Below are 22,590 nucleotides of genomic sequence, written 5' to 3'. Positions count from 1 at the left end.
TTGTTTTTCTGGCGGGCTTATTTTTGCACCTAGAAGATTGAAATTGTGCACAAACATTCAGTCCACCGAGTAGTATTTAACAGATTTTTTTTTTAAATTTTGCGTTAAAACAGGGGGGTCCAGAGGGGCTAAAAGTTGAAAAAAGGGAAATTTAGACCAAAAAATCCCTTTTTTCTGCAATTTCCCGCCTTAGATACATGATGGAGACATGTGAATGGTACCGCCTGAGAGGCAGTTCTATTCAAAAGAGAATATGGGCGACACATGATCCTAGGGTAATTAGGGATGTCTCAGGAATTTTTTTCCCTGAGATCCTAATGTTTGTGCTAATTTGGGGCATGGTGGGAAATTTTGATAAAATTTCTCCCTCCCTTACTATTCAAGATAGAAACTTGAAATTTGGCACACACATTCAGTATACCAAGTACTATTTCTCAGATTGTTTTAGATGGCTACGTTCACACAGGGGGGTCCAAAGTTCGAGGGAAAAAAATTTCCCTCCGAAACTTTCACTGACATTTTTCCCGCTTCTGGTATATGGTATGAGCATGCAAGTGGTACCATTTGAAAGCCAGCTCTATTCTGAAGAGAATGAGGTATGAACCATGATCCTAGGATAAATAGTGACGACACAGTAGCTGCTTGACTGAAAGTCTAAAGAATAGCCCAAAAAGCCAGGATCCGGAAAGGGTTAATGCAGGCTATTATTTTATTTTACGCCTCATCATGAACTTTTTCTTTTCTTATAAAAATAATCGTTCTATCACTTTTTTCTAAGAATATAGATGACAGTAAGAAAGAATTACTTATCGTTTTTTCGAGTGCAGAATAAGACAGGTTCAATATTACACAGACGTATTGGACCCCTCCCAACAAAGATTTCTGGGTGTAGAACTGGCAATACTGTTTGTTTTGACGTTCTTCGACTTCTGTTATGTATACATGCTGATCCTACATCTGGCGGGTTTCAAAGTTTGCTTTCCAGTTCGTATGACACTAATAAGCATGTTTCGCCTCATGTATATTCTGTTCATTGTGCATTGGTTACAGCCAAGACGGATGATCTGGAAGTTTTTCTTTTATGCATGTGTATGTGTTGGTGTATATGTGACATTCGCAATTCATACACCTCTTTCGTATCAGCTGTATTAATTTTTAGTTATTAGATATACTTGCATTGTATGCGATCTAATTCTGTAAATAACTTACAAAAAAAAGAAAAGCTCTCCACGGAGGAAAACTTTGCAATTAACGCTTAGGCAAAACAAGCAAAGAGGAATTCAGTTTTTTTTTTTTTTTTTTTTTTTTTTTAAAGGTTTAAATTCACTTCTTATGATAGCAATGTTGTTTGCACTAGATATATTTCCAGAATTTATTTTAAATTTTCCTAGATAAAATGTAAATAAAGCAGTTCCATCGAAAAAGATCTGACAATAAGAATACCAGAGTTCAACCAACATGTACTAGACAGATTTGCTCCAAAGAGAATGAATTTACTAATTAAATCAGGTAACTAATCAGATAAAATGTTCTGCATTATTTTTTCATTTTTAATTTTATTTAATTTCACATGTCACATAGCATTTGCATCTAAAGTTATGCTGGTTTGTCAATGAGTCCAATTTATATCTTTTGTCTTCGATCGTTCGTACTGCAACACCAAAAACCACAACCCACTGAGAGAAGACTGCAATTTCACTAACATTGATAAATCTATACGATATGGAGCATTCCAGTAATGCAATCAGAGCCTCTACATGTCACATTGAAGCAAAGGGATTAGAAGTTCTCTTGAAAAATCGCTTGTCATAACTGCTGTATGCACCTAGACACCAATACTGGAGAACTTACGAATAAGGTGCCTAGCAACAGTATTCATGGTAATGTCAGGCGACCATGCCGAACAAAGGAAGCAGCAGTACCCGTCGTGTTTCGAAGACTTCCACATTCCGAGATACTGTGGCCTGGCACTGCCCTGTTGAAATGCGAAGTAGACACTGATGAGATTGTCAGCTACGCATAGCGACAAAGAGGAGAGTTTCTCAAAATGGCACCCCCATTCTCCGCCTCCCGTTAGGCCTCTTATGATGTTAACAATGGACGATGGTAAATTACACTCACCACGATAACGTCTATCCCGTGTGCAAACAGTAAGACAGATTAGAGCGTGTGTTAAAAAAACCTCCTGCCAATCAGCACACCATGAACGGTGTCTTACGCATCCATTACTGTCTCAGGCATTTACACTTCTGGTTCAATGGAAACAAGCAAAAGCACACGTACCAAGGGTCCAACATTCAGCAAACACTGTCGAACCACAAAAATCCGCATACGTTGGCTTGCTTTAGTGTTAACATTGTGAATGGCCCTATGGTGCGTCGCGGCCATGCAGACAAAATGTCTGCCATCCCGTTGTGAAATCATTACATGGTCAACTCCTCAATCTTCGCTCTGAAGACATCTCCATCTACTGGCTCCCCATGCAGCACCACTTTCCTTGGGCCATGCCCTGCAGGCGTACCAATTTCGCGGTATGAAAAGCTTCCTTCCTTCCTTCCTTCCGAATACACGACTTTTAAAATGCAGTCCTCTCTATGTTGTGTCCTTTGGCGATAATGATACATACCACTCACCACGTTCCAGCACGTAAGTGGTGCGCAAATAATTTCCCAGTACTGTAATGTTAGGTTGGTGCCAATGAAATGTCCGCTTTGACGTCTAGTGGGAAGTTCACCCAACGTAACTACGCCCTTGCCATGTCCAAGAAACAAGTTAGGGTACTCATACAGCCAGGAAGTAGTCCGTTGTTAAACAGTTGTATAAGAGTGCACCATGGAGAACAATTTCGAGTATTCTTTACTACTTCAAGTAGGACATCCTGGGCACTAAGCCGAAGAAAGAAAAAAAAAAGTGTTTCGTCAAATTTCGTTCCGGTGAAACATCATTTGTAAAATGAGCCCCTCAAGGATATCATGGAAGCAGACCGTCGAAAAGTATTCGTGCCACTATAGACGAGTTCCGCAAGCACTATACGCTGTCATTCACTGGCTCCGTGCAATCGGTAAAATCAGTGGACACATGGGTCCCACATTAGTTAACATTTTCCAACCAGAATCGTCTTCTGGGTGCACAGTTGTACAGTCGGCAGCAAAAAACCTGTAACATGAGCACGTAACTTGATTGTGAAACTACGCCTAACAGCGCAGGGAATCAACATAACGTCTAAGTGGCACGAATCATGCCAGGAGAAATCTTGCGTCCTCCCCTGCACACTTATTTTAGAGCAAAAGACTTCTTAGTTTCACAAACTTACGTGCCCATGTTGCAGGTTTTTTGCTGCGGACTGTACAAAGAATAACTTGGAAGATTTCCTATATCGGATTGATACTTTAGATAAGAAACATGAACAGAGAGGGAGTTGACAATTTAACCAATTTATCACATATCAATCAATATTAACGTATTATACTTATGATTTTGTGTCAAACATTATCTTATTTATAACAAGTAATTTTAATTATATGACAATTTCTAACTTCAATGAAAATGACACTAACACCAATTAAGACTGCAATTGGTGGAACAATCGGAAACTTCCTCCATTCTATGGATTTACATTTCTCTTACAAAGACAATTTAATTTCGATCACAATTAAAACCGACAATTCAGACTTATGCCTTCTTTTTCAGTTTAATTTAAAAACAAGTAGTACTGTTACATACCTCAACCTAGTGGTGACGCTTTCATAGGGAAACCGCGCAACCGCTCTTTAAAAAAACATTTACAGACAATGGATTGTGCGTCATTCAATACAATTCTGAAGCTTAGAAAATCAAGAACAGTTGAAAAGATTAGTTCTTTAACTAGCCTATCTGGAGGACACCTATACATGCAACATTAATAAAAATATTCTCATTATTCCCTCAGCCTGAATGTTCAGTGTATTAGTGAGCCTCATTGCCCATCAATATCATTTATTATTTCTACAGATCAGTACCCATCTTGAATTGCTTTGTGATGTCATCAATCCACGCTTTAAGTCTAGTCAGAGCATTTAACTGCTGGGAAAATCTGGTGTGAAATTAAAAGAGGAGTTACCAACCGAATGGGGGAATATACACGGTTCGAATCAAGCTTTCTTACGAAAGGAGGAGAAAGTATTCCAAATATTTTATTTATATATATATATATATATATATATATATATATATATATATATATATATATATATATATATATATATATATATATATATATATATATATAGATAGATATATAGATATACACTTCACAACATAGCTCTAGACTTTCAGTTCGAAATCCATCAAATGCTGAATGAAACGATTGAGGAAATACGTCAGAAGTTTTTATTTGTTTAAAGATACAGCATTATACTTCGTAAATTAAAATTACAGGTTTCTGATCTACTCTTTCTCATACAAAAGTACCCAGAAGCATTATCTATCATACTTAAGAACAAATACAAGCGCTGGTTCTCTTACGCGAATTCATTTTCTTCGACGTGAAGTTTTGGATAGTCACACTGTATGTAGAACATTAGTGCATCGTATTTCTGAAGTAAGTTCTGCAGACTGAACGAAAAAATAAAGAATGTAGACTTTAAACAAATACGTTCCCTTAATCATGAACGAATTTTAAACACTTAATTCTGTTATTATTGTGAAATCAAAAGAACACTTTTTCTGTTCTAAGTTCCTGAGATAAGTTTTAACACTTTTCAGCAGCTCATAAAATGCTGAAAAACAGTATTATACTGATTTTAATAGATAACCACATCGTGGTTTTTGATACAAACATACCGAGCTAAATATTCCATTTACTGAGCTAAACAAGGCTGTCTAACTACAATGGGAATGCCGTTGCAGGTTATTGGGAGTGAACAACGCGAAAACATATACTTACAAAATCAAAAAAGAAAAAATGAACAAATGCATACGCACGCACACACACATTTCTCACAAACCACACACAATGAATCTTCATTGTTACTATAGGTATGTGGAAATGACATTTATACGCATCCTTCGAATTGCAGAACTGGTTCCTTTAAAGTGAGGGTCACATACGTTTTGATAAAACTTACTTGGAGAAGAAAAAAATGTCCCTAATGTAAGTTACGTCATAAAATGATTAGGCTAAAATGAACACACACTAAGATACGCGATTACGTATGTCAAATATTTGCCTATGTGCACAACATGAAAATGTAAGTTGTTACGAAACCAACATTTTTATATACTGGCATACCAATGTAATGATTACATTTGAAACAACATAGAAAGGGAAATTGTCCTGTTACCAATTAAAATTTCTGCTACTGTTTTGACGGTCTCCAAAGCCCGAGCCTTCTCTGACCCAATAAGAATTCCCAGGGGTTGCCCACCCCCCTCCGCCGCCGCTCCCGCTTCGGCCCCAACCGTCGTCAGAATAGCCACGCTCAAACCTTCCTCCACCAAAGCCGTATCCCGAGCCACGAGGACCTCTGCCGTAGCCGTCATCGTAAGCATCATAATTACGGTCTCGGTAGTTAGGGTAGCTCACCAGGTCTCCATAGCCATAGCCGTAGCCTCTATCACCGCCATAGCCTCCACCACCAAAACCGCCTCCACTGCCACCACCTCGGCCTCGTGGAGGGCCTCGGCGCCTCCTTCGAGATCGCTGACGGTCTCGTTCTCTCCTTGGCTGATTCTTCTTTTTCTTTTTCTTCTCCCGTTCATCCTCCTCCTCTTCCTCATCGTCGTCGTCGTCCCTGCCTCGCTTTGTCCACCACAACAAGTGTTTCGGGATTGGCTTCTTCGCGTTGGGCAGTGTGTCGGGATCTCTCTTCTCGAAGTATAGCACAAGACTGATGCCCGATGTGTGAGGGCTTGTATCAACTGGAATGCCTTTGATAGGAATAAAAGGATGTGTTGCTTCTGTGTCTGCAGCTGACAAAGTGGTAAAATCTCGCACATCTGGTCTTGGTTTCTCAGATACAAAAACAAGGTTTTGAATAGCCTCGCACTTCCTTAGTTTAGTTACAAATTTCGTGTCTGGAAAGAAATAAAGGAAACTTGACATTAGTGTCCAATTCGAAGTCTCGTAAGAAATTATATTCGTTTCTATTTTACCATGCAGTTCGTAAGAGCTTATCATTCATTATTTCATATCATTCCTATCGTGAATGAATTAAAATTAATCTAATTCAAACTAAGCACAATTTATAACTGAGCAAAAAATAACAATGGCGTAGATACACAATTATGCAGTAGACGACGATAATAATATTTATTACATAGATTAATATTTGGCGTGACGTGCTGAGACGTTTGCCGTTCATAAGGAATTCTCATTATAATACAACTGAATGTAAAGAACATACACCAAATATAATAATACTAATTCTCACTGTAGCCCTTGTCTTTCTACAATTAACATTAAGTATCTCCTAAACACGAATGTATAACATTCCACTATAGCGTGATTAACAGACTGACTTGTTTCCCTTTTATAATTACTGATGTGAACTATACGGTACATATTATTTAAGAAATATTGTACTCGGCTTTGTACCGCTGTTTTCTTGCTTGTACAGGGTGTTTCAAAACAACACCGACAACATTTGGGAGGTGATTCCTGACGCCAAGATAAGACAAAAAGTATAGACCGACTTTGGTGCACAAATTCTTCCTTTCGGAGTTATAGGCTGCTGACAACACGAAAAAATGAAATTTACAGGTCCATGTCTCCAAAACTATCTGACCTACTGTAGTCGGGTCAAAACTTCACTTAGGAACTAGTATGTGCCCTATCTAAATATCCATGTTCCAGAATCCTAAGGTACTCACGCAACAATTTTTATAAAGACATTTTACCTACGGCCATGTAATTGAAGCACTTACCAACTATCTCTATAAAAAAAAAATATTGCGGAAGTACCGCAAGATTCTGAAACATGGATATTTAGATAGGACACATACTAGTTTCTAAATAAAGTCTTGACCCGACTACAGCAGGCCCCATAGTATTGAAGCTATGGACATTTAAAGTTCATTTTTGCATGTTTTCGGCAGTTTATAACTCCGAAAGGGATCATTTGTGCACCCAGGTTGGTCTATACTTTTTGTCTTATCTTGGTGTCAGGAATCACCTCTCGAGCGTTGTTGTTTTGAAACACCCAGTATATTAAGAAACATCAATATTTTAATCCACACGGGATCATCTTCAATTTACTCTTTTAAACTGAAAACCTATTAACTTACTTTCTTTGGTTTCGCTTTTTGCATTATCGTATAAGAAAATTAAGAAGCCACAGTCTCAGAAGAAAGCATGCAATCACATCATTGTTAATAAGTTCTTAGTTGATTTATATATGTCCATTAACAAGTTAAAAAGAACAGCAATTCATAGTTAACGGTTTTTGTATTTTCACTTGTGGATCCTTAAGTCCACTTTAACATTACGTGTACAAACACTATTTCACAATAATTGTTCTTGCTTGACTCGGTCTCTTTACATAAGTTTTCATTTAAAATAAATTTAGTTTATGAAAATTCTTTTTTACGTCTCTTAAACGATATTTCCTTTATTTCAGAAAGTCACCCGCAAAAATAAATTATCGAACTTCGTATTTATATAACTAGATCCAGTTGAAATAATTATTTTATGAATTTAACAATTATCTAAAATCACTTGGAATTAAACTATGAAGAATTGTAATGTATGAAAATAAAAATGCTGTAATTTGTATTTTTATTGTAACTGGAGATGACCTATGATCTAAAATCTGCCTGTTTAAATTAAGTTTAGGATTTTTCATCTTAATAAAATAGTAGTAGTAATTAAAAAAAATGCACTCTTTTGATGATATTGGAACAGGAATGTACAACAATCACTCGTTTTATCTGATAATGTGTTTCCTTTAGATGTCATGACAAGCCTGAGCTAGGGGAATTGTTGTCCCTTGCATCTTTAATGTGTTCTTTAACTCGGGTAGAGATATGAAACACAAATTAAAATACAATAGTTTTATATATTTTCACATATTGCAATTCTTCACAGTTCAATTCTATGTATTCCAGATAATTGTTGAATGCATAAAAAATATTTCAACTAGTATCATGCTACAGTTATACAAATACGAAGTTCGATACTCTTTTAATATTTCTGCGGTTGAGTTTTCTTCTTAAAAGTAAATGAAATTCCAATTTAAGTGATGTAAAAAGACAAGAAAAACATATGACCTAAACTAAATGCACCCTAAATAATTAAATAAATATTTGTGTAAAGGAACACAGCGTATATTATATATATATATATATATATATATATATATATATATTAGGGTGGTCCTTAATTTTTGATTTCCTAATTTCTTTGGACTCACCCCCTAAAATGGTTCCATATGGGACTAAATTAAGCCAGGAGAAAAATTAACTTCATTGAATAATATTAAATGGTGCCCCAAGCGACCTAAAATTTTGAATCTGATTACAGTACATAATATAGGGAAAAATCTGGAATAAAATCTTGTAATTTAGAAACTGGTTAAGGGTACGCAAAAATACCCTGGATAATGGAACTAGAGGAAGAAACACATCTAATGTTGTATAGTATTGTCACAGCGGCCATCTTGGATTCAGATCAAAATTTTCAAATAGGAAAAGGGTCATGTGACATATCGTTTTGAGGTGGCGTTTCGCCAGAAACACAAATCTGGCACTATTTTAAAGATAGCCTTAGTCGTCTAAGAATTATTACCTGTGAAAATATTTCTCTGTCACAAGTAATAACTCTTACACAACTAAATGTAAAGACATGAGTTTGGCTCGAAAAGAACAAGAGGGATATGCGCGGCTTCATTAGAAAGAGGAACGAAAAAAAAAAAAAATCTGAAAATGATTTGTATGAATTTTACACCAAAATACACGGAGGTAAGTATTTCAAGAAATGAAGAGGAAAACCCAGCTGAGTATGTAAGATAAAATGTAAATATGTGCCTGTGAGCGCCCGGACCCTGCAAGAGATGTAAAAGAGGAAAAACATTTTAAAACTCCAAGGCAGGTTGCTGCTCTTGATCGATACAAGTCCACTGATAGAACGAGAATACATATTCTGACAGCGACGGCAGAAACATTAGGCCATAATGTAAAGGAACTAGTAAAATATGCATCGATGCTGAGAGAAAATCCGTAGCGAAGTTGCATAAGACCAGAAAAACAATTTCGGAGTGCATCAAGTGCGTTAGTTGTGCAATGAGACGGAAAACTACTGCCAAATTTGACTGGTAGAGAGACTATCGACGGGTTATCAATATTTATTACAGGAGATGCTCCTGAGAGGCTAACTAGTGTTCTCAGTTTGTCATCATGAAGAGAAGAACGAACATATTTCTACTACAGTTCATTAGCTTGAAGAATGGAACTTGGTAAAGCTCGTGCAGGCAGTTTGTTGTCACACTATTCCCTGCAATATGGGTCATGTGAACGGTGCTTTCATTCTGCTAGAGCAGATACTCCAAAATGATCTTCTATACCTTCCTTGTAGACACTACATTTATGAATTGGTTTTAAAATGTGTATTTGACAAGTGTTGTGTTTCGTTTGCATCTGGACCGGACGTTCACCTATTTAAGCATTTTCAGAACGATTGGTCTAAAATAGATTGTACTAACTTTATTCCAGAATTGATGATAATAATGACGTAAGAAACATTTCAGATGTAAGAAATGAAGTACTGAATTTTGCTATCAAACTTGTAGAAGCAGCACACCGCAGAGAAGATTACAGTAAATTTTTAGAACTGACATTCTTGGATGGCATACCTCCTCGAAGAGTTTTCTTTCGTTTGCCTGGAGCAATTCACCATGCAACGTAGATGGGAAAAGCAATATACTGTTTAAAAATATTTCTCTTTCGCCAACATTTTCGTTTAACGAAGCAAATAGAAACGGGTCTTCGGAGAACATGAATTTTTCTGATACGACTATATGTCCAAGCTTGATTTAAATTTGATCAAGTATCCCATTCATCATTAAAGACCTGCAATTTTTGAAAGCTTTGTACAGTTATAGGCAAACAGATAATGAATTATCTGAAGTTACTCTTTCTAAATTTTCTCAGCATCTCTGGTACTTGAAGGAGGTATACGTAGCATTGGAGTTTTTTGATGATGAAGTTAACATAGTGGAAAAACAAAAATTGGTTGAAAGAATTAAAACTATAAGGAGAAACCGTGAAGCAGCAAAGAGGCTTGACTCAAGAATAATACCATAAAAATTCTTGCGAAAAGAGAAATCAGTGATTTTGATACTACAAACAATTTTTTCTCGTGAGATTTAAAATACCCAAAGGGTTTCTTGAGTGTGATCCGATTTCATGGTCAGATAACAATGACTATCTTCAAGGAAAGACAATAGTTAAAGACAAATGACCCTCTTCCTATTTGAAAATTTTGACCTGAATTCAAGATGGCGGACTTCAAGATGGCCACCATAATCTATATATATAAAAGAGAACGCACAAATCCTTTGTGAACTCATCACGCTAATACGGCTGAACCAATTTCTTTCATTTTTGGGGGGTTGTTAGGATTTGGACCCTAGATGGTTTTTATCATATCACTTTAATTTTTAATTACCAGTGTCTTGAGATAATTGACCATTCAAGTGTCCATACGTACAAATCCTTTGTTATTAGTTCATCATAGGTAAAAATAAACGTATTTATATGCAACCCGCATGACCATGTGACTCGGCGGGTTAACATAAATGACAGGCGCTATAATGTTAACATTTACTGCAATTTGAAAGCGAAAAAGTAAAAATTATCTAAGTAACAAAGTTTATTGCGTTCCGGGGTGACCGCAGCGAAGCGGGGCGGGTTAACATAAATGACAGGCGATATAATGTTAACATTTACTGCAATCCGCATGACCGTGTCACTCAGCGGGTTAACATAAATGACAGGCGCTATAATGTTAACATTTACTGCAATTTGAAAGCGAAAAAGTAAAAATTATCTAAGTAACAAAGTTTATTGCGTTCCGGGGTGACCGCAGCGAAGCGGGGTGAACGCTGCTAGTAATGCTATACAAAATTACGTTGTTCACTTCCTCTAGTTCCATTATCCAAGATATCTTTCCATTCCCTTAAGCCGTTTGTAAATTACAAGAGTTTATTCCAGCTTTTCCCCATATACTATGTATTGTAAACGCACTCAAAATTTTAGGTCGTTTGGGGCACCATTTAAAATTATTCAATGGATCTAATTTTTCTCCTGGCTTAATTTTGTCCCATATGGAACCATTTTAGGGGGTGAGTCCAAGGAAATTCCTAAATTTATTTTCCCCCATATAAATAAGGACCACCCTTATATATATATATATATATGGCAGATATAAATCAAACCAAGAATTTATTAACAGTGATGTAATTGAATGTTTTGCTGTTGGAGACGCGTTTCTTAATTTTCTTTATAGGACAATGCATAAATCACCCCCGAATAATGTATGTTAATAGTTTCCAGCTAAGAAAGTTAGTAAACTGATCTCCAAGATAATCATCCTATATGAACTGAAATATTGACGTTTCTTAATACACAAGCACGAAGAAAAAAAGCACAAAGAATATGTTATTTCCCTTTTATAATTAGAACTGCATATTTTATGACTTCTAATTTGTGTTCGGTAGTAGCGTGTAAGTTCATTTACTAAACGAATGTATTCCGTATTATCATAACTGAAATTTTATCACTAACTATTCAGGGTTCCCATTTATTTGAGGAGTACGAATTCCCCGACTCTTCCAAGTTTTCCAAGTCACAAAGAATTTCCAGGTCTATATATATATTATATATAAAATATAAAACCAATGTATTTCCCGACTTCCTACTATGCATGTACACTCATGTTCAAAATTATTGTCACATATCTATAACTCTTCTTGTAAGCATATAATTTGATAATGATTTTGCAGGGTACTTTTAATACCGATACAATATGTATAATCGGGAAATGTATATTTGTGGTAAATTTTATAGGAAAAGAATTATAAATGCGAAAATTAGAATGAATAAAACAAAATGTTGCTAAATAGACAAGGAAGTTTTATTGTCCTTACTTACTGCTCTTTTCACATGAAATATGCCACATACCGGTACATGTCTTTGCCGATTATACACATATTAAGAAATCCCGAGCGAATTTGTTATCAAATTATATTCCTACAACAACATATTTATAGACATGCGACAATAATTTTGGACTTGAGTGTACATGTACACAGTGTAATGTGTGTGTGTGTAAGTACAGAAGTTTTGCAAAACATACTATTTTACAAAATATCCCCTACCAAACAGCCAGATTATTCAAAAATATGTACTTAAAATTCCCCTGTCTTTCCAGAACTTTTTATGAGTAACCTGACTGCTTTGCCCTTTCCAGGTTTTCCAGGTCAATGCAGACCCTGCTATTTTATTTATCCATAGTGTACTTAGATGGTCAATTGACAAAGATGTAATAATAATAATAATAATAATAATAATAATAATAATATTAAGAAGTATATACGGGCTCCATAATACCACCAGTTCGAATTAGTATAAATGAAAAAAAAATAGGCTTATGTTCCACAGTATGATGCTGGTGATAAGAATGAATGAAATAGGAGGAAACAAAACCCCCAAAACGCCCAATGTTTGTACACCACTTAACTTAGCATAAATATTGACATAGATTGAGTACGTACCCAAACCTCGTGCGAGTTTTCGAGGCTCCAGCAGAACAACTATAGTTTTTCCGGTCTCTTTCGCAAGCACATTGTCGATGACTTCATCCGGTTCTCCTTGGATGAATTCACAGTTAGTGATATCATTCTCGGCAGCAGCAAGAGTGGCATCTTCAATAGCAGCTTCATTTACATCTATTCCAATTACTTTGCCACATTTCTACAAAAATATACAATAAACTGATCACCATCGAACCGCCACCATGTAACAAATATAGACGCAAAAATTAGAAACAATATACTTCAAGACAAGATAAGGTATTACTTTCATCCAAAATATGACTGATATCTGATGTTCCTATTGTGTTTTGCTTATACCTAATGGGATTCTCATATCTTTTAATGCTCATGAAACAAATTCCAGTTCATTTTGAATAGTTATACCAGTATTATTATGTAATAAGAGCATTCTGTATATACCAACTTACGTTATTCCACACTAGACGTTCGTCTCCTGGTACAGTCCGCAGCAAAAAAAGCAACGCCGAGGTTTCTACTGGCGTGATTCGTGTCCCTTAGACGTTATGTTGATTCCCTGCGCTGTTAGGCGCAGTTTCACAATAAACTTACATGCTCATGTTGCAGGTTTTTTGCTGCGGACTGTACACTAAAAATCATTATACACAATTAGTCACAAGTTTAACAGTGTTTCAAGTTAAGATCGCTTAAAAGCATTGGCCAAACTGAGATATTATCTTTATTGTAGCCTGCTTCAGATCACATTTTCTCTTCCGCCGGATCCACATGCATCCACAAATACAATTACATTGAATTAAATACAATTCCAGAAGTAGTATACCATGTGTTAATCCTGTTGTGAAGGTATTAAAACAATTAAAGAGCATGTAGGACTGGCAGATGAAAAAAATATGGCCTGAAGCTAGCTACAGAGGTACCCAATCGACTTTCGTAAAAGAAATCCCTGCAAAACAGGGAATTACCATTAAAACAAATGTATGTCGTGAGTGAGTATGAGAAAAAAAAAATCAAGGGGTGATATTTTTTCAGAACATGTTTTATTCTTTTTTTCTCAATCTAATATATTACGTATCTTTTTCGTATTCAGGGGGTATATCTCCTAACGCCCCTGTGTCTTGTATGTTTATGGATGATGATCGTTTTGCACTATATGAGTGACGATGAATCATTAAATTTCTTCTATTACATTACATCAAACCAAAAAATAGTGTCCACTTAAAAACTTTTGCACATGTGAAAGTACTATGTACTCCCCAATAATTAAAAGTAACGGGGCCAGTGAATGCCCTGATGTATTCTTTACCATGGAAATGGAAAATTTTGCCAAATATCTTGTTTACTTATCCCTATATACCCTCCTTTAGTATAATTTTTGTTGGAAAATTTTAAGAGCTTTATGAAGTGATTAAAATTTTTATTACTTTGCAGTCTTCATTTTTGTAGAATATGCATTTTTTCCCCATAAGACATCATTTAGTACTCGAAGTTGTCCATCGATTTCATCTTGGAATTTGGCAGCATTGGAATTTGGTAATGTCATCTCTACGCTGTTTTCAATCCTTAGAAATCCTCTTAAGAACATCTTTTACTGTTGTATGTTTCGGAAACGACGAAATAAAAACAAAAATTTTGTGAAATACTTGCCATTTTAGATTTGAATACATTCCTACTATTTATATTAACAGGTGGCATATAATACTAACCCTGGAAAGGATAAGTCCTTTCGCACCAACTCCACAATAAATATCCAGGACTGTAGTGTCCTCATTCAGCTCAAGGAGTTCATCAACGGTGGAGTAAATTATTTCAGCGGAGGATGTGTTCAACGGAAATGGTGAATCCATTCTTAAGCTGAATTTCAAATCTAGAACATTCTCCACAACACGTTCCTGTCCAAAAATATGCTCTGCAGGTTGGCTTCTTCTTGGATCTCTCCTGCAAATTAAAAAGTGGAATTAAACGACACTTAGTTTTACGTCCTACTATTATGCTAGAAGATAGATGTTTCATGAAAGTGACTACGAAATTACTGGAATCAGAATACGGGAGTAAACAGCAGAACTCCGAAAAAGGTGCCGTTCATAAATTCGAGTAGATGGGATCGAAAGACCCTTTGTACAAGAGGTGAGCGCTCTACCACTGAGCCATTGTGCCGTGCCCGTTTCCTGTGATAAAATTAATGCCGTAAGAACATAAGGTACAAAAGCATCGTCAGTAAAACGATCAGCTAAAATATATAAACACAATTGATATTTTATCTTTCGATTTGTGTATAGTGTTCCCAGTTCCTTTAAACTTCCACTACGAGAAATATAATGAATTACGTATTATAAATTTACATCGCAAGAGGGATAAAATTAGAAGTCGTAAGAACTTTAATGGGATATCAACTAAAAATTACAACTGCTGAGGCTCCTACACCACACTTTGTAAGAAGGACTACGGCTGACCAAATGGCGTATGATGAGTGATCGCGTAGTCTCATATTATTTCTAGTGCTCTAAATTTGAGTTCGCCACCTTTTAATTTAAGTACTTGCTCAATTGTCTCACAATACTGGGCCAACATTGAAACTCATCTGTACCGGAACTGAATCCAGGACCATACGCTTTAATCAAATGGCTGGATTGGAGCATGGAATATGATATTATGGAATAGGTATGATGATATTTCAAAGTAATATAAGCTATTTTAAACGCAAATTATCTCAGCTCAATTCGCGCAATTGTAATACTAAATTTAAATGCTTTCCACCTTCGCGTTATTATTTCTAGGATAATATAGAGTCAAACGAAACTAGGTTGAAACCTGTGAAATAACTTTCACTCACAATGGATCTATACTTAGGGATTTTTTTTTGTGTAAGGTGCAACCATCAGTGATCGACTTATGAACACACTTGCACTGCTAAGACTGATGTGTGAACTTCCAACGGGACTTGCATCATGACGACGTTTGGACCTCCACAGCCAATAATAATGCAACATTTGAGAGGTCATGGCCAATCCAGGTTACAAGCCCTGGGCTTGCCCCCATGTAAATTGTGTGCTTAGAGGTAAAAATAAATAAATAAATAAATAAATAAATAAAATAAAATAAAATATAAAATAAAACTGACGATAATTCCCTTTTAGCTGAACCAAAAAGTGAAAAGTGCAGTATACTCACTCAACCATACAAATTCTTCAACATCGGTCGCCTGATATCAAAGTGGAAAAAGTGCTACCAATGGTAGAGACTATTGACTTGCTTTCTATTGGTTTCTGCCGACTTTCATGTCTCTCATTTCCTTATTCCTACATTTGTGCAACTAACCTTTCACAGTAATTTTTAAAAATTAAAAAATGTAGTGGATTTAATTTGGACACAAATTCTAGTCGGAAAGACGTTGTTCCTTACTGCTTGACAGAAATGGCACATTGTATTGACAACTACGGAAGAGAATTAAGTATTGTGATGTAAAAAATTTTGGAAGATTCCATTTGGATTTGGAACATGTATTATATTAACATTCACTATATTAGTCTCTCTTCAGCGTTCTGCCGGGTCTATGTACATACAAGACTACTTCTAACGTTTTCTTTTACGCCATTCATCTTGGACCTTTCCCATTTTATTCCCCTTTTTCCATATTATTTAGTCTTTCATTCTCCGAACTGTTCCTTAGTTCTCACTGCAATCTCTTCATGGCAATTTTTCTGAAATTTTCCACCAACATAAAATATTACGACCCGACAAATACCATATTTACGCGAATCTAAGACGCCCTCAAATGTAAGATGCACCCTTGGCGAAAATGAGAAAACCTACATTGCGCTGATTTTAATGAATGAATATATATATTATATATACAGTGGAGTCTCGTTAATTCGAACTTGGATAATTCGAAATATTGGATAATTCGAACAGAAGTCAATTCCCCTTGAAAACTGTATTGAAAACAATAGTAAAAAATCGTGGATAAATCGAACTTTTGAACCTATGTTTTGGATAATTCGAAGTAAATAGAGTTGAAAACTTTTATTGTTGGACAGATGTGAACAGAGAAATACAGTTTAATGTGTTTTCAGTTATCCAGATGCAGCCATAGGGAAGAGTAATACAAAAGATAAATAGAAAATCTATGTAATGATAAAGATGAAGGTGAGTTGGGGAAGAAGTAAAGATAGAGAATGTGTGCCAATCTCATCTTGTTTCAGAATTGGTTGAAAATTTAAGATGAATTATTGATAAAGTCAACCAAATGTTATTAATATCGTATTCCATGCAATACATGAAATTTAAGATTTATTGACCGTACAAAAACAATCAAATTTAAGCAAATGAGGTTTACGACTTCTTAAAAGTGAGAACAGAATATTCAAATTGTTACTGGTGTTTAATTGTTTGGGCTATTCAATGTATGTTGTAGTGTTGTACGTAAATATATTTTCCATTGTACACGTAGTTTGAATTATGTGGAGTCAATGTCCTTTGTTAGTTTGCGGTATTCGATCACGCAAATAATAAGTTGCTTTAAAGGTAAAGTCTACACCATATGAATATGTTTTTGATGCACAGTACTTTGGTTTGTTTGTTGTTATATATGTGAAAATGAATGTTGTTGGATAATTCGAAGTTATTTCGTGTCCCCTTGAACTTCGAATTAAAGAGAGTCCACTGTATATATAAACATGCGAAAACAAGGTTATGGAAAAAAAAGAAGCATTGAACTTACTGCTGGAATTTTTAAACTCCTTATTTTGTTATCAACTGTCGTGCTTCAAAAATATGTGACTCACTTGTTTGTGCTCTATAAACAGAGGAAGACACCAGCCGCAATATGCAGGAGGGAAAGGAACAATCTCCGCTGTCGTAAATTCACAAGAATGATTCATCTAATTTGTTACTAGTTTGCGGGATATTTTAAAGGGGTTTTATTTCGCGTAAAATACACAATTTTAGTTCTGCATTCTGTTGGTACACTTAAAATACTTCTACAGACTCGTGACTGACGAGATTAGCAATTTTTGGCAAAACTTCATCTAATCTAGCTTAAACTTGCGTAACTCAAATCTAAGACGCACCTTGATTTTGGAGAGAAAAAAATTGTAATAAAAAAGTGTCTTAGAATCGCAAATAATTAGGTATTTAGTATGGGTATCACTTGCATTTTTAACAACTTCCTAATTGTTTTTGAAGATTCTCTTACTATTTTATAGCATAATACACCTACTTGAAGAATGCCATCACATCACTCACTCTTAGTTTTCTCTCACTTCTGCGAAAAGTTATTTTTCATATAGACTAATTTACAAAAGGCTATTTTTGACCACTTTCCAAGCGGAAAAATTCAAAACTTATCATCTATAATAGTTCTCAGTACCTCACGCCATTTCTGCCAAGAAACAGACTACATTGGAACGAGACAAGCCCTTGGTACTTATAATGCAATTATAAAATACATGGGCTAAAATACGAGAACTTACTTTGCCGCAAAGCACTTGAAGTAAATTGAGGTGACGTTTAGTTCCTTTCCATCCCCAGTCTCAAAGTATTGCTTTATCTCATTTTTGACTTCTTCGATTTCTTCATCCGTAAGCTTCTGTGGGTGGAACAATACCTCCAACATCATCTCACCAGATCGCGTCAATCGGATCCTTAGCTGTCTCCAATGACCTTCATTATTTTCAGTCAACGGATCTTTACTGGATTGCTTGACGAATTCTTCAAACACCTACACGGAGAAAAAATTGTATGAACTGATACTTTATTCTTAAAATATTCTTTGATGTCATTTAACGGAGTTAAAGAAAAATCACCTTGAACAGAAAGCGCCAGTGCATATGATTTAGCGCTTGCTACAGTACCATGTACGCTAAGTTGCAAGTATTATAGTGTCAAAGCAAGAGGAGATTGGCTCATACTATATTTAACCACAACTATAAAAACTTGGTCACGGGATGTTTCCGGCTTTACTGTCTGGTATGTGCAGTGATCAGTACCCACCTAAGATCTTTATGGATACAAACTTGAATTTTGAGAAGTACTAGGTTGGTGCAAATGAAATATTCGTCCCCAAATGAAACATTTTCAAAGGACAAAGAAAAAACAAGAAAAAGAAAACTGCAATACCTAGTTAAGCAAAATAATCGCAATCTGCAACCACACGTTTGTTATCGCTCAGCAAACGCCTGGATTATGTGGTGAACGAGATCTGAGTCTGCTATCCAATCCAGTTCTCAACCGCACATTACACTGAGGAAACTTCAGGAAAGGTCATCCCTCTCAAGAAGTGATCGACATGCCGGAAGTAGTCGGAAGGTGTCAGCAAAATATAGTGTGAGAAAGGTTTTTATACTGTAATTCATGGAGCGTCTGCACCGTCCTTTGAGCGACATGGACATGAATTGACGTGCACCATGAGAACACCATGTCTGTTCACAATTGTTGGATGTTTGCGTACAAGATGCATTTCATGGAATTAAGGATTATAACGATCCGCAGTGCCCAGGTCGCTTCGACAGACCCACCACAAAAGCAGTAACACCATCTGCAGGTAGAGTGGTAAGAGACACTCTTCTGGACATTTATCACGACTCAACCATTTTCCCTTGAGCTCCTCCGTGGCTAAGCGGTTAGCGTACGCGCCTTTGGCGTGGGAGACCCGGGTTCGATTCCCGGCGGGAGCTCATGTGGTTCGGATTCCACGGTAATCAGTAGTTCCAAGTCTCACATAGCCTCGCTGCTGAACGGGACGTTAAACTCAAAATCAACTCAACTCAACCATTTTCCCGACCATTTATGATTGTCGTATTAGACCCATATTTCAAGAGAAGTGAAACTGATTCAAGACCACTCAGAACTGCACGCCTTCAGACGGCGATTCTTGTTGGCCGGTGTCAACTCGTAAAAATCAGTTTACGTCCAACGATTATGCCCTTTAGGCACGGGAGACGATGAATAAGACAAGTGAATGAAGGAAGAATTGGAGGAGTGAGGAAGTAGGAGGAAACTGAGTATACCGAGAAAACCCACGGATACGATGTCCACCACAAACTAGCTTGGCCGGGGATCGAAGCCGTGACTCCAAGCACCAGAGGTAAGCGCTCTACCATTGAGTCTAGTGTCGCATGAATAAGTCTTACCCCCTTTTCATCTTACCGATTGCACGAACCGCCCAGTGACAAATTGTATGGTGTTTGTCTAATTCGTCCACAATGGCACAAACACTTTCCGAGGGTCCGCTTCCACGATGTTCTTGAAGACCTCATCCGAACATTAACGGTGTCTACGAACACATTTTGCAAAGCTGTCATCGGAACAAATTTGACAAATGGCGAATGGTGCATTCACTTGTCATTCCTTGTCCAATTGTATTATTCATCCTTTTTTGGCTTACGGTGTAGAACATCGAAGTGAGTTCGTAAAGAAAATCACTCCCAATTTTTTGTTCCCCATGGTGCATTTTTATACAACCTTTTTAATAATGCGCTACTTCCTAACTGTCTGGGCACCATAGTCTGTTTGCTGACGTCTACAGTTTGTGATGTCAGATGCGTAACCTTAGTCCATCCATATGTTATGTTGCTTAAGTGAGTTCCCCATCTGTCAAAAAGCAAATTTCATTAGCACCAACCTAATATTATCTGGACTGAGTATCTTTGATATGTTCTGTCCAGAGCACTTAATAGCGCCATCTAGTATAGCTACATGAAATTCGCAGTCTTTAACCTACTTTTTTATTTTCCTTCATAAAAGGTACGTAAAGGGGCAACGTCCATAAATATCTTTAATATACTGAATAATCACAAAAACAGACCTGACCTCTGGTAAATCACAGTGTTAAACTATCTTTCAAGATGTTAATGAAAGGAAGAAACAATCGATTTAAACTTATTTTTACACACCAAATCCTTTGTAGGTGTCGATTCAATAACTTACAAGAGTGAAAAGCTGATTTGACTGGACCGGAACTCGAACCCCACATTTCTGGCATACCGTGCCGATGCCTAATCACTACGCCACCCAGTTCGCTTCCCAGAACAGCCAAATACTCGCTCACTCCTGCAGTCGGTGCTCTCCACTCAGATCACCCCCTTTCGGTAAATTAGGTTATGATAAAAGCAAATGGATAATGTAATAGCATGTCTTGATTCCTCAATATCCTTTCGGTCCAGCATTCTATATTCCACACCAACCCTCCTCTTGCTCTCTAACAATCTAGCATCATGAGAATGTCAAGGTGTTAGTGACCCTTGTTAATATTGGAACTTTTAAAGCAATTTTAATTAGATAAACTTGATTTTTAGTTACCTGCAACATGCAAGGTTTACTTTTTGTTATTCAAAGGGGACATCTAATACAATATTGTTGTAGTCTTAATAATATGTAAGTGTTAGCTACAGTAAAGTACGAAACTACTCAAATTTAAAGTTTGGATGTCTTTGACAACATTTGTCATAGATCGGTTTCACAATTTTATATTGTTTTAACACGTTTACACGCACACTGTATAACTACAGGAATATTACTTTTATTCTGAAAGAACATTTATCCACACCTATTCAAAACTACGTAATGAAATTTTCGTACAAAATAGATATAATATACCTTCTATTACCATTTTGTCAAAGGAAGCAAACCAACTGTCTATATAAAATACTGTATATTGAATGTAAGTACTCGTTCATGAATTCACAAATACATTTTTTTCATTGCTCAAAACATGTGATCTGATATCACTTACTAAACGTAACAGTAATATACAACTGTACCTTGAAGATCACTTCAGTCACAGCAGTATATACGTATTAGGGGTTGCAGTTTCCCATTGTATCTTAATATGACAAAGAAATGCCAGAGGTATACCTATGCTTAATAAAATGACAAAATATGATTTTTGTGTATTATAATTACAAATACCACTGGACCAAACCATTTCGTACTGTATCAGGAAAACCACAGTATCTTTATATCTCAAGTTCTAGTTTTTCCCATTTACTAATGTTGCTTTAAAAACTGTCAAAAAAGTAATAAAATATTTGAAATTAAATTGGTTCCCCACCTCACCAACGTAAATTACATTAAGGAGACGATAGATGCAAATGGATATTGTTACAGTGTTTTTATGCTATATCGGCAATATCAATTTATCATGGACTGCAGGCCACAAAATGATAACCATTCTGGGAGTCATTCTCTATTTTCCTTCCCTTCCTCTCCTGAGGTGAAGCGACTGTTCGCTGAATGTACGATGTTATACATTTTCTGAATGAATGTCCTATTCTGAATACTCTTGTTTCTTGTTCATGTATCTACATCGATTAGGACCTGAGAGCTAGGACATTTAAAATTAACTACATGAAATTGCATTGTTTCTAAATAGGTCTTGTACAATCCGCGGCAAAAAACCTGCAACATGAGCATATAAGTTTATTGTGAAATGACGAAATCTTTTGCTCCAAAATAAGTGTGCACGGGAGGAGGCCGAGGTTTATCCTGGCATGATTCGTTCCACTTAGACGTTATGTCCATTCCCTGTGCTGTTAGGCGTAGTTTCACAATAAACTTACATCCTCATGTTGCAGGTTTTTTGCCGCGGATTGTACCAACGGTCTTATCTTGCAGAATGAGCTTGATAAGCAACGTTACAAATCTAAATTCATTTCTCATGTTACGAATGAAATAAAAAAGAAAGATGGATATTCGCAGACTGTCACTCAATATGCTTTCTACTAACTTTTCTCGGAGCCTTAAATCATATACAGTAAGGAGGAAGAATAATTAAATATTCAGTTGCTCCACTATTCAATTTACAAGACAAGATACTCTTTTGCATGAATTT

The 22,590-nt window shown here is 36.2% G+C and overlaps 1 protein-coding gene across 1 annotated transcript in view; it reads right to left on the bottom strand.

The window, feature by feature from the left end:
* Positions 1 to 4,354: 4,354 nt before the first annotated feature.
* The window catches only part of LOC145694589 (tRNA (uracil-5-)-methyltransferase homolog B-like), a 62,228-nt gene continuing 43,992 nt past the window's right edge, over positions 4,355 to 22,590 (bottom strand). The window contains exons 7-10 of the mRNA XM_081770959.1: positions 18,233 to 18,480; positions 14,468 to 14,699; positions 12,747 to 12,945; positions 4,355 to 6,054 (exon numbers count right to left, since the gene is read on the bottom strand). Coding sequence (XP_081627085.1) covers positions 5,318 to 6,054; positions 12,747 to 12,945; positions 14,468 to 14,699; positions 18,233 to 18,480 — 1,416 coding nt within the window. The 3' untranslated portion in view covers positions 4,355 to 5,317. The remainder of the gene's footprint in view (positions 6,055 to 12,746; positions 12,946 to 14,467; positions 14,700 to 18,232; positions 18,481 to 22,590) is intronic.

Source organism: Thermobia domestica, chromosome 9 (assembly GCF_964235325.1).
Source record: "Thermobia domestica chromosome 9, izTheDome1.hap1.1, whole genome shotgun sequence".
Classification (NCBI taxonomy): Eukaryota; Metazoa; Arthropoda; class Insecta; order Zygentoma; family Lepismatidae; genus Thermobia; species Thermobia domestica.
This window is presented reverse-complemented; position numbering and strand designations above follow the sequence as displayed.